Source organism: Sapajus apella, unplaced genomic scaffold, assembly GCF_009761245.1.
Source record: "Sapajus apella isolate SASKATOON/1434 unplaced genomic scaffold, GSC_monkey_1.0 scaffold45, whole genome shotgun sequence".
Taxonomy (NCBI): domain Eukaryota; kingdom Metazoa; phylum Chordata; class Mammalia; order Primates; family Cebidae; genus Sapajus; species Sapajus apella.
Window position 1 is genome coordinate 14,468,795 of NW_022436985.1, and position 12,951 is coordinate 14,481,745.

Genomic DNA, 12,951 nt, shown 5'->3' on the forward strand with positions numbered 1-12,951 from the left:
AGAATGAGACCTGGAAGTGGGAAACGCTGGGTTCCCACGAGCGCGCGCAGGACACGTGCGTCAGGAAGCTGGGTCCGGGGTCGGGGTGCCCAACGCTGCTCCCCTGGCGCTCCTCCCCAGGCCTCCCGGGAGCTTGGATCCCGGACATCTCCGCTCCCTTCAAGTGGGTGTGGGTGATTTCGTAAGTGACGTGACCGCCACAGAGGGGAAAGAGAGCAAGGAAATGGGAGTGAGCGGGGCAGGCGGGGCGGGGTTGGATCGGGAGCAGTGGGAGGGATGCAGAAGAGGAGTGGGAGGGATGGAGGGCGCAGTGGGAGGGATGAGGAGGCGGAACGGGGCGGAGGAAAGGAGAAAAAGGCGCTGGGGCTCCGCGGGAGGAAGTGCGCGAGCTCTCGACTCTCCGCTGCGCGGCCCCTGGCGGGGGAAGCAGCCAGGTGAGCCAAAGATGCTGCCGCGCTCGAAGCCGGCGCTGCCGCCGCCGCTGCTGCTGCTGCTCCTGGGGCCGCTGGGTGCCCTCTTCCCGGGCGCCCTGCCCGGAACCGCGCAAGCACAGGACGCCGTGGACCTGGACTTCTTCACCCAGCAGCCGCTGCACCTGGTGAGCCCCTCGTTCCTGTCCATCACCATCGACGCCAACCTGGCTACGGACCCGCGGTTCCTCGTCTTCCTGGGGTAAGCGCCAGCCTCCTGGTCCTGTCCCCACCCCGGTCCTCCTGACACCTATGTCTGCCCTGCCAGCCACTCTTCTTTTGCGCGGAAACAACTTCACACCGGAACCTCCCCGCCTGCCTCGCCCCACCCCTCTTCCCGCCTCTCATTCTCCCTTTCTCTCCCTTACTCTCTGACCCCAAACCACCTTTTTGGGGTATCATTTTTAAAAAATAGATTTAGGGGTTACAAGTGCAGTTCTGTTACATGGGTATATTGCATTGTGGTGACATCTGGGCTCTTAGTGTAACTGTTGCCCGAATCGCATACTGTATCTAATAGGTAATTTCTCATCCCTCATCCCTCTCCCACCGTCCCATCTTTTGGAGTCTCCGGTGTCTAAAGTCCGTGTGTACACATTGCTTAGCGCTCATTCTAAATAAGCCTTTTCATTTCTTTCATTCTGTGTTGATTAAGCACCACGTAATGTCAAGTATAAGCGGAAATTTGAAAAAGAAACTGCCTACTTGCTCCAGTACATTCTTCCCATGAGGAGGGGAACCTGGCAGGTGCACGTGGAGGCCTGAGAGTGCTTGAATCGCTGTGCAGTGTAGGACAAGTAACAGTGTGCCTAGGCTTCCATCTTTTAAACTCTGTTAGGAAGATTTCTTTTTCTTCTTCTTTTCTTTTTTTTTGGGGTGGGGGCAGATGAACAGGGCTTCATAGAACAATAATAAATGAGACCGAGGGGACTACTGCAGTGACTTACAAAGTCCTAACAAAAAGATGTCTCTCCAAAATGGGGCTGCAAAATGTGGTGCTGCCTTATCAGCTCTAAGTTTTTTTTCTTACCTGAGAAAGAAGGATCCTGATGCAAGTTCAGAGCTCCTGCCCCATGAATGCAGGCTGACCCCAAGATGGGGAGCTACAGGGACAACCTCAGGTCTTCTAGGCTTCTTACCTAGTCCCTTTATGTAGGCCCTGGGAGCCTCCAGTAATGACCACATCTTGACCAGCCAAGATAGAGGGAAAGATCACCATGTGTCAAATACTTAGCTGCTGTCCTCCCTGAACCTACACTATAGTTGCCAGCGCCAATTTCATGGGTAATGTACTGATTAAGAGATGGACAGACCATCCTGGCTTGACTCTCAGCTCTGGCAAAGATGAGTGACTTGGTTTTTCCATGTCTCTTGGCTACACCAACCCTCCATTTCTTCAGCTGTAGAATGGAATTTCTCAAGCTTGCCTCAAGGATTACTGCCAGAGGATTTGATGATTTGTTAAGAGCTTCACAGTGTTTGACCCATAATAAGTGTTTGACGCTTAAAGGAATTGTTTGGTAGTCATTCACCGGCTTTGTTTCTTTGGATCATAGTTAACCTCTCCTTTCACTTGTGGCACTAGAATTTTCTGGTGAGAAGGAACCCTCACATTTTGCCCTTCCCCTTAAGGATAGGAAGCTGATACTAAGCAGCAACTAGTTTGGGAATAGGAAGATTATTCCAGAGAAATGCTGAACCACAGAGCTCCAGATCTCAGGACCCCAGTATTCGCTTGCTGGAGTTGAGGGGGGAGCTTACTAAAAATGAGAATGAAGTCGATGTCCATTTGCTGAAATGTGAGGACTCGAGGTCTCTTCTGTTGCAGCCAGCATATTCCCCCACATGTCCCCTAGAAAGAACAGATGGAGGTTCCCCCCTAGAGTAGCAGGCCCAAAAGAAAAAACAGAGTATGACTTTCAGGGTCTGGACCTGATCAGCCATCAGTCAAGCTCCCCACAATTGACTAACACCCCCCCGAACATGTAGAACTTCCACTCTGCAATTTAGTGAGGATGATACCTTCGTTCTTCTTAAAAACATCTTTTAGTTTCCCAGAGCACCCTTCCCCCTCGCGCCTTGCACCTTTCTGTTAAAGACTTGAGTATAAGGAAATACCAAGAGAGCATAACATGTGATAGATAAAACTTTTTTTCTGGTTTACAAAACAGTTTATTCCTGTCCATACATGCTTCTCTCCAAGGCTAGCTGCTGTCTGTTCCAGCCCCCTTCCCTGGAGAGGCCATCTGCCATACCTGCTTCCCAGAAGCATCAACAAGCACACCCAGAATGTTCTCTGCTAAGACCTAAAAAAGGCAGAAACCCCTTCTCCTCATCTAAGACCTAGCTTCTAAATTAGAGTCTGAGGGTTCATCTCCCCAGTAGGGCAGAGGCCCCAAGCGGCCAGCCATCTCAGAAGACAGCACTAAGCTTTCTATGGGCCCACAGTAGAGGAGAATAGGACGCCTGTTTATTTATTACAGTTCCTCAAAAGTGAAGATGTGTGGGTGGGATGGCAAGAGCTGAGATGCTCAGACGAAAAGCTGAAGGAATAAGGAAAGAGAGGCAGACACAAACAGTGAGCACTTCCTGAGTTCTTGTCATTTGCCTGGCCCTGTTCTGAGCACCTTCTAGGTGTTAAACCATTTAGCCTAGGCTACAACACTATGAGGTGACTACTTTTATCATCCCCATTTTAAAAATGAGGAAATTGAAGCTCAGGGAGATTAAGTAACTTGGCCACATTTTGAAACTAAATTCTGATCACATGAGACAATAGTACCCATAAAAAGGGAAAGCATTATATGTAAAATATATATATATTTTAGATGGAGTCTTACTCTATCACCCAGGCTGGAGTGCAGTGGCAAGATCTCAGCTCAATGCGACCTCTGCCACCTGGGTTCAAGCGATTCTCCTGCCTCAGCCTCTGAGAGTAGCTGGGATTACAGGAGCCTACCACTGTGCCCGGCTAATTTTTGTAGTTTTAAGTAGAGACAGGATTTGACCATCTTGGATAGGCTGGTCTTGAACTCCTGATCCACCCGCCGTGGCCTCCCAAAGTGCTGGGATTACAGGTGTGAACCACTGTGCCTGGCCTAGCAGTTATTATTTTTTACAGGAAAGAGAGTATGATATGATAGAAAAAGACTGTTTGGAAATGAATTGAAAGATCGATATAATGAAAAGAAGCATCAGGGTCCAAACCTTCATTTAAGGTACTTCAAAGAGGCTTAAGCAAACTTAATTATATGGCGTGGTTCTGGTCTCCATGATGGCAAATACATTTTTTTTTCATGTTTGCAATCAGAGAAGATAAAGTACACAAAACTTAAATACTAGTGGTAGAGCAATCTAAAATTTGAAAAAAAAAATATTTCAATTTGTCCTCTTCCCCCAGGGGATTTAAGAAACCAGTCAAAATACTTCTGAAGCCCAACTGTGTACAGAATTCCAAAGAGAGCCTGGCCCTAAACCAACACCGTCCAATGGAAGTAGAATGTGGGTCTCATATGCAAGGTCATATGTAATTTTAAATTTTCCAGTAGCCATATTAAAAAGGTAAAAAGAAACAGCTGAAATTAATTTTAATAATTTTATTTAGTTCAATATATCCAAAATGTTTTTTCAGCATGTAATCAATATAAAATATTAGTGAGATATTAATTATTTCCTTTTCTCGAACCAAGTCTATATAATCTGGCATGTATTACTTACAGTACTTGTCAGACTATATTTCTCCTTTTTCTTTTTTTCCGAGACAGTTTCACTCTTGTTGCCCAGCCTAGAGTGCAATGATGTTACCTCGGCTCACTGCAACCTCCATCTCCCAGGTTCAAGTTATTCTCTTGCCTCAGCCTCCCAAGTAGCTGGGACTAGAGACAAGCGCCACTATGCCTGGCTAATTGTGTAGTTTTAGTGGAGACGGTTTCACCATGTTGGCCAGGCTGGTCTCGAATTTCTGACCTCAGGTGATCTGCCCACCTCAACCTCCCAAATTGTTGGGATTACAGGTGTGAACCACTGTGCCTGATCTCAGACTAACTATATTTCAAGCACTCAGTAGACACATGTAGCTAGTGCTATGGTAGTGGACAGTACGGATCTGCATTTCAGTGAAGACACATATACAAGCGTAACAAAAAGTATAGTGCTGTCAGCGGTAGAAATCCTAAGTACTGCAGAGTCAAAGTGGTACAAACAGCAATCTCAGTGATAATGCAACTATGCTTGCTTTTCATCACAATTTGCTTATATTCCTTCAGCAAAGTTTATCTGTTTTTGCCGATTTGATAAATATTTACTCATAACTTTCACTATTAGATTCTTGCATCTTCATAGACAGAGTTGCTTTTCACATTTGGAAAATTACTTATCAATGTTAAACACATGCTTTGATAACCACTATTGGAAAGAGGCACAGACCCCCTCCCTTCCTCCGCCATGTGCCTACTGATGGCAGAAATATCCATGGCCAAAGGGAAACAAAGAGCTGGGGACAATCACATCCCTCATGTTTCCTAACCCCCCAAAAGTGCTGTCCCTCTTATTAAGCTCTATCGTTCCCTTCCCCACTAACCCTATCCACTATGCCCTGGGGTACAGTGGATAGGGTTAATGGGGAAGGGAACAATAGGAGCTTTTTGTGGGGTAACCCTATTCTAGCCTTCTCAGAATATCTCCTCTACCTCCTTGTCCAAGCTATGACTTGGCTCTTCTCTGAAGACACTGTCTTCCCTGTAGCCCTTTTGAGTAGCGGCTGCACACTCTCCCATAGTCCAGTTCTTTTCCTGTTCTCCAGTCCGGCTTCTGGACAATAACCCACTAATTTGAACTCCATACTGCTATAGTTCAAATCCCTTTTGACTTGTTACTTTGGCAAATTACCTCCTGTTGTTTAAAATGATGATAATGATGCTACTTGCTTCATTGACTTGTTTTGAGATGAAGTGAAAGAAGGTAGGTAGCTTTGTTGCCTAAACGCTCAGTTTGGACTAGCCTGATGTGAATTATGGATGATGCCATGACTCCAGTGTGTTGTTCCTCATCTCCACGTTGGCCTCTCACCCAGCGCTCCTGCTCACTGCACCCTGTCCTTCTCTTACTTACTCCCTCTTATTAACTGAAGACTGGCACTGATCTCACAGTTTTGTCTCCACCTCCAAGTCTCACCATCATCCTAGATGACTTCAAGTTGCCTACATAAACTGTCTTGGTTTCTTCACTCTCACATTATTTTATATGTTGTAACAGATAATGTTACACTCAATGTAACACTCAAGGTGTAACAGAACCAGCTTGTCCAGCTCATGAATTGTAGGCATTTCTTCTCAATTCTGCATTCAGTGGCATCCTGTGGGTATCTGGAAATCACCCATGGTGAGAATATTTACCATGGGAATTGGCAAATACTAAAAAGCAGGGCACCTTTTTTTTCTGAGAGCCAGACCACAGCTCTCCTACTCTGTAGCTCCCATCATAACAATTTTTAAACACCTCCACTGAACAGCTTCCTTCTCTCTCTACTTCTTCCATATCTGATTTGAGCTTCTTAATCTACCTTGTGAACCACTCTTGTGATAATAACCCCAAATCCCTGTCCCATTGTTCTTCCTGCTAAAATCCCAAACCTGGCTTAGTCTAACTGTATTTTCTCTCTTTGGAATCTACGGGTGGCCCAAACACCTGGAAATGGAAATATATTACTTGTTAATTTTAATGCATATTAATAAGTCATTTTTATGCCTCATTTCCAGTCTCAGTGGCCATGCTGTATAGCCGGGCTATTGAGCTCTTGTGGGAGGAGGGAGTGGACAGTCTCCCAGCCACATAGATTGATGTTGCACCATACATTTTTTAGCTTCCAGACTTCCCTGGCCTTTAATGTTACCCTTAACTCTCCATGTCTCTGCCTTTCTCATTCTCTACTTTTTAAAACTCTCTGACTCCACCTTCACCTTACCATTCTTAGCACATGACTGTACTTCTGCCTCCCAAAGAAAATGAGCAGTTACTTCCTTTTCCTTTTCCTCGTCATCAAATCTGCAGACATGTCACGCCTATGTCCAGCTTTCCTCCTTTCTCTGATCTCAGGCTGCTTCTTCCAGTTCTGCTCTGAATCCCATCCCCTCCCCGACCCCCAAGGACTCGGCTCTATCAGTCACCTCTTTCCTCTCCTGTATCTTCAGCTCCTCCCTGTTCACCAGCTTCTTCCGCTCAGCATATAAGCATCCCCTCGCCTTTCCCATCTCAATCACCTCCTCACAGAGGTGCCTCTGCAGAAACCACCCATTTCTTCCTTCCCCTCTGCAGCCTGTTCTTTTGTGATCCACCCTCATGATGGCACATTATTGTGTCACTAAAATCAATCTCTCTGACATCATCAATGGCCTTCCTCTGTTGGGAAACCTAATAAACACTATCTTATTTGGTCTTTGTTATAGGTTGAATGAGGTCACCCCAAAATCCATATTAGAAGTCTTAACCCCCAGTACCTCAGAATGTGACTGTATTTGGGAATAGGGTCATCGAAGATGTCATTAGTTAGGATCAGGTCATACTGGAATATGGTGAGCTTGTCATCTAATATGACTGATGTCCTTATAACAAGGAGAAATTTGGAGACAGACATGCACATAGGGAGAATACCATGTGATGACTAGAGTTATGGAGTTACAGTCAAAAAGCTATGGGAAGTTAGGAGAAAGACCTGGAGCAAATCCTTTCCTATGTCTTCAGAGGGAGTATGGCCCTGCCAATACCTCGATTTCAACTTGATGGCTTTTCAGAACTGTAAGACAGTACATTTCTGTTGTTCAAGCCTATTCGTTTACAGTACTCCGTTACAGCAACGCTAACAAACTAATGGACACTTGGAGACATTTGGCAAGGTTGACAATGCAAGCACTTTCTTACCTCTTTAGGTCCGTCACTTTTTATGTGGGTTCTCTAACAATTCCTCTCCATCTCTCTCTAGCTTGTCTTAAACGTGGCATTCCTCAGACTTCTAACCTAGGCCTTCTTTTCACTTCATGTATTCCCTGGGTGGTCTCATCCACTTCCAGAAATTACTTAAATTGCTGCCAATGCAGTGCTATGCTGGAAACTATTTAACAACTGGCTCTCTGGGAGGAGGGAGACTGGTTTATGGTTTTTGCTGATTTCTCTGGTGTAAATACTCCCTGCCTGGTCAATTTCAGTCTGCCAACAGTTTAACAACTGGCTCACAAAATTTCTCCAGATTTAACATGTGGCGTTCACAGGCTGACAAGGTGGCACAGCCCACTCCAGCACATCTCTGCTTTCGTGTCAGAGAAAAGTAACTTATTTTTGTACAAAAGGTAAAATAAAAACACCTAGAGGCCTTTTTTTTTTCCTTAACAAACTGCTCTAGAAATGGAATAGCTGCAGCTTCTTTCATGCATTTGTCTGTTACTTTCATGTCACTGTGGTGATGGGATTATTTTTCCTTTATTTTTCTTGTATGTGATTAAAATACTGCATATTTGATCAGTTTTAGTTTTATGGCATGATTTGCAGCCATACTAAATCTAGTTTTTGTCAGAGGGCATCAGTAGTATTTTCTCAAAACAAGAAAATATTTCATTGCAAAAGAGACAAATGAAAAGGTCCTTAATACCAAAACTTTGAGCAGTGTCCAAGTGGTAAACCCAAGCAGCACTGGGTTTTCATTTTGTTCAGGAAACAGTCCTCATCTGGCCCCCACTTACCCTTACATCAGGCAGGCCTTGCTCATTCATTCACTTAAATATTTGTTAAACACCAGCGGTGTGCCAAGTACTTATCTAGGTGTTGAGTAGATTCTGGTAAGTCAGTCAGGTCCCTGCTCTCGGGGAGCTTGCAGCAGAGATGGGGGCTGCAGTAGAGAGTAAGCCAAGGAAAGGAACTAGGAAGCTGATTTCAGAGAGCAATGAATGCTCTGAAGAAAATAAAGGCAAGGCAGTGTGATTGAGAGTGACCCCAGGTGGTACAGTTTGTACCTCTAGGGACCAGGCTGTGACCCAGGTCATGCACAGATGCCTGTCATGTGATGCCACAGCCCCTTTTTGGGGTACTCATTTCCTCCCACTTCCCAGCACAACTGCTAACAAATACAGCTAGAGGAACCCAAATGAGCTGCCTTTAACATCAAACCCAATCAAAACGCCAAGGACCAGAATCAATGCCCAGCTGAAGGCAGTGGCACAGAACCAACCTGGAGTGATTCTCTCTGAGGAAGTTCCTCATCTTGGTTTTAGGGCCATGCCTTGGGACCTGTGAGCTAGGGGTTACCAGTCCCTGACATTTCCATTGAGGACTTGCCAGTCTATATCCCTAGCCTAGATGTGTCTCTTGAGTTCCAGAAATACACAGCCAAGTGCCCAATGGATAGAAATACGTTTTTTGGTGTTCCATTGGTATCTCAAATTCTACAAAACTGAGTGCCCCTTCTTTTCACCGTTCCTCCCCACCTTCAATCTATTACCTATTCCTCATCCAGCAAATGATATTATCATCTTCCAAGGTGCTTCCTAGGAGCAATCCTTGCCTCCTCCTCAACATCCAGTTAACAGTCAAATTTAGGCTGGGTACAGTAGCTCACGCCTATAATCCCAGCATTTTGGGAGGCCAAGACAGGTGGATCATTTGAGGCCAGGAGTTCAAGACCAGCCTGGCCAACAGGGTGGAACCCTTCTCATTTATATATATATATAGCAATACACACACACATGCACACACACACACACACACACACACATATGTACATCCAAATCTACTATGTCTACCTCTAAATGTGTCTTGAATTATCCATCTCTTTCCATCTCTGGGCTGTTACCTTACCTCAATCTATTACATTTTGTCCACATTAACATGACCAGAGTCTTGTTCCTTCTCTTCAGTTATTTGTAATGCAGCCTGTAATTTCTTTCTAAAATAAGTCTGGTGAGGTCACTCCAACTGCTTTAGATCCTTCCATAGCTCCCTGCTGGCCCTCATATGAAGTTGGCCCTCCATGATGTGGCCATATTTGCCTCTCCATTATGTTCTTTCCCAGCCTCTCTGCTGTTGAGATTCATTCAGGGTGCTGGCAAAATATTAGGGAAATATTAGGGAAAGTTATAGATTGTAGTCTCAAACCTTTTGGAAGGCCAAAAGGTTTTATTGGGACAGGCCGAAGGCAGCCGGCTCATATACATTAGATTAGGGAAAAGACAGATGATAAGAGGCTTTCCCTGTTAAGTCTGTTTACCCCGCATCCCTTTGTCTCTACTTTGTTTACTCATGTAAACTTTGTGCTGGATGGCCCTCTCAGGGGGAGATCAAAGGGGAATTTTCCATTAACAGTGTTTACTCTGGGCTCTGGAACCTAAAGCTTTTATCATTCATAAAACCACCCTTTTAATCATGTTAATTATCCACAAGTTTGTTGACTTAGAACCTCTGTTATGAAATCTTTACAAAATAAATGTTGCGATGTGACAGGGTGGTCTTGGTCGATTGGCAGCCGTAGATCTCTGAAAGCAGTCAACGACCATCCCTAGCCCACTTGAGTCACTAATGGTGTGAGAGTGCATTCATTCATCCTTCGTTGAGTCAGAGTCTGCAGGACAGACCTCCGCAGGTGGTGATCGACGTCTCACTCTGTTCCCCATCTCTAGGCACCAGCCACACCCTCTGCTCTTCAGTGATTCCAGCTTATCTTCTGTCTCTGGTCTTTGCACAGACTTTTCCCTTTACCTGGAATGCTTTCTTCAATCCTACCCCACTATCTTTCATCTAGATAAGGTTTATTCCTTTTTTATGTCTAGCAGTGAAGCCATTTCCCCTGAAAAACCTTCTCTAACCACCCCTCTACCCTCAGCCCCAAGTCTAGATTAGGAGCCCCTCTGAATATTTCCATAGCGTTATTTAAGAATTGCCTATTTACTTGTTTGTATCTACCACTAAACTATAAACTGGATGAGAATGGCTGCTATCTCTGCCTGGTTACTGTTCATCTCCAGCAACTAGCATAATGCCTAGCAGGGTCAACCTGCAACAAATATTTGTTGAATAAATTAACAGATCGTTATCTCCTTAAGTAAATCTTGCTTTTGTCACCTATTAAAACAGACACATAGGCCAGGCATGGTGGCTCATGCCTGTAATCCCAGCACTTTGGGAGGCTGAGGCAAGAGGATCACTTGAGGTCAGGAGTTCAAGACCAGCCTGGCCAACATGATGAAACCCCATCTCTACTAAAAATACAAAAATTAGCTGGGCATGATGGTGGGTGCCTGTATTCCCGGCTACTAGGGAGGCTGAGGCAAGAGAATTGCTTGCACCTGGAAGGTGGATGTTGCAATGAGCCGAGATCATGCCACTGCACTCCAGCCTGGGGCAATAGAATAAGACCCTGTCTCAAACACACACACACACACACACACACCAGCTTGTATAATTTAAAATATCACATGCTTGTTATGGAACACTTGCAAAATACAGGAAAGTAATGAAAAAGTCTACCTTCTATCTCACCACATAATGACCATTGCTATCATCCCGGCATATTTCTCTCCTATATAAAAATATATATTTGCTTGTTGTTAAAATTACACTATAAGTACTATTTATTTATTTTATTGTGGCATAATATGCAAAACATAAATCTTGCCATTTTAACCATTTTAAGGCGTGCAGTTCGGTGCACTCAGCACACTCACGTTGTTGTGCAAATATCACCACTCTCTATCTGTCCCAGTCTTTCATCTTCCCAAACTGAAACTCTGTACGCATTAAACAATAGTTCATCCTCTGTTTTCCTCTCCCTACAGTTTATTTTTATTTGCATTTCTACCAAACTGAAAATGGCTGCTTCTTCCTTAGTTAGTTTACATCAGCATTTCCATTTATTTAGCAGTGGTTTTGAGGATCCCATGGCAGGTGTCATCCTTCCTAGAGCTCTTTAGGGCTATCAGGTATTTCAGTCAGGGTAAATTCTGGGTCAGTAACATTTTAAAATCTCACTTTATTCTGAGGTTCCTAGTGCCAGAGCCCACCATACTTTTAGAGGGCTCCCAAGTTACAAACAAAAATGTGGTGAGGAGGAATCACCGAAGTTTTAATATAGGAGACTTATCTTTTGTTCAATTTCTCTTTTATTTCCTAAACATAAAGAAATACTTCGAAAATTTTACATAGCATTATACATATATAATTAAGCATGAACACATCTTAAAATTTTAAATTTTAGATCAGATCTTTCATTCCTAGGGTATTAAGAAGTACTGGCAATTTCGCTGGGCATGGTGGCTCACGCCTGCAATCCCAAGACTTTGGGAGGGTGAGGTGGGTGAATCACTTGAGCCGAGGAGGTAGAGGTTGCAATGGGCTGAGATCATGCCATCGTACTCCAGCCTGGGCAATGGGAATGAAACCCTGTCTCAAACAAACAAACAAAAAAGTATTGGCAATTAGTGCTCCAGCAATAATTTCCCAATTTGAAATAAACCTACATGTAGACAAACTATTTAGGCCATTCCAAGAGTTACATAGCATTGGTTTAATATGTTTTCAGAGCATTCCAGGAAGCAGTGTGGCCAGCATTGCATGTTTGATACTTTAGAAATGTATGACAGGTGTGTCTCTTATCCAGGTTTTTTGTTGTCTTAGTTTTGCTCACATAAATATTTATGAACATCTTCATCTTTTTGAGGGAGGGGATTATAGATCATTCTAATTCCATTCTATAGCATTTGGTACCATTCTGTGCATATAACAGGCAGCCATTGGGAGCATTTTTGGCTTCACAGAATATGCAGTTAGAATTGTTCAAATTAGAGGTGTCAATGACGGGAATTAGAATCCTATATAATTCTAACTCATTTGACTTAAATACAAAAGAGTGATTTTCCGGTGGGGAATGGTGAAGGGAGGAGGAGTTAAGGAGAGGAGAAGAGATCCTAAGTCATTTATAAACTTCTCTGGAAACACAGGTGTTTGAAGACTTTTTAAAAAGTCATTCACCAAATGTGTGTGTGTGTGTGTGTGTGTGTGTGTGTGTGTGTGTGTGTGTGTGTGTGTTTTAAATAGACTTTACTTTTTAGAGAAGTTTTAGGTTCACAGCAAAATTGAATGGAAGGACAGAGATTTCCCGTAGACCCCCTGCCCACACACGTGCACTGAAGCAGGAGCGGCCACAGACAAACCTCTCAAACACCGAACGGGGAAGGAAGTGGTGATTTATTTGGCTGGGAGCTGCTGCAGGTGAAAATACCTTAACAACCAAGCTCCTCGACAAAGAAAATCCTTGTCCTTTTAAACACTTACAATTCTAGAAATTACATGTGAAAGGGTCTTAATCCATGAAGTAGGCGGGACTACGTGACCAGGTGGGGGTTTGATCATGTTTAAGCAAAAACAATGTCTTCCAGAAAGATTCCTCCATACCATGCCCGTGATCTACATACAGGAATGTGATTAAGGGTGGTGTCCAGTTTGC

At 44.1% G+C, this 12,951-nt stretch overlaps 1 protein-coding gene across 1 annotated transcript in view; it reads left to right on the plus strand.

Moving 5' to 3' along the window:
• Positions 1–352: 352 nt before the first annotated feature.
• HPSE (heparanase) overlaps positions 353–12,951 on the plus strand; it is a 50,441-nt gene continuing 37,842 nt past the window's right edge. The window contains exon 1 of the mRNA XM_032239734.1: positions 353–672. Coding sequence (XP_032095625.1) covers positions 446–672 — 227 coding nt within the window. The 5' untranslated portion in view covers positions 353–445. The remainder of the gene's footprint in view (positions 673–12,951) is intronic.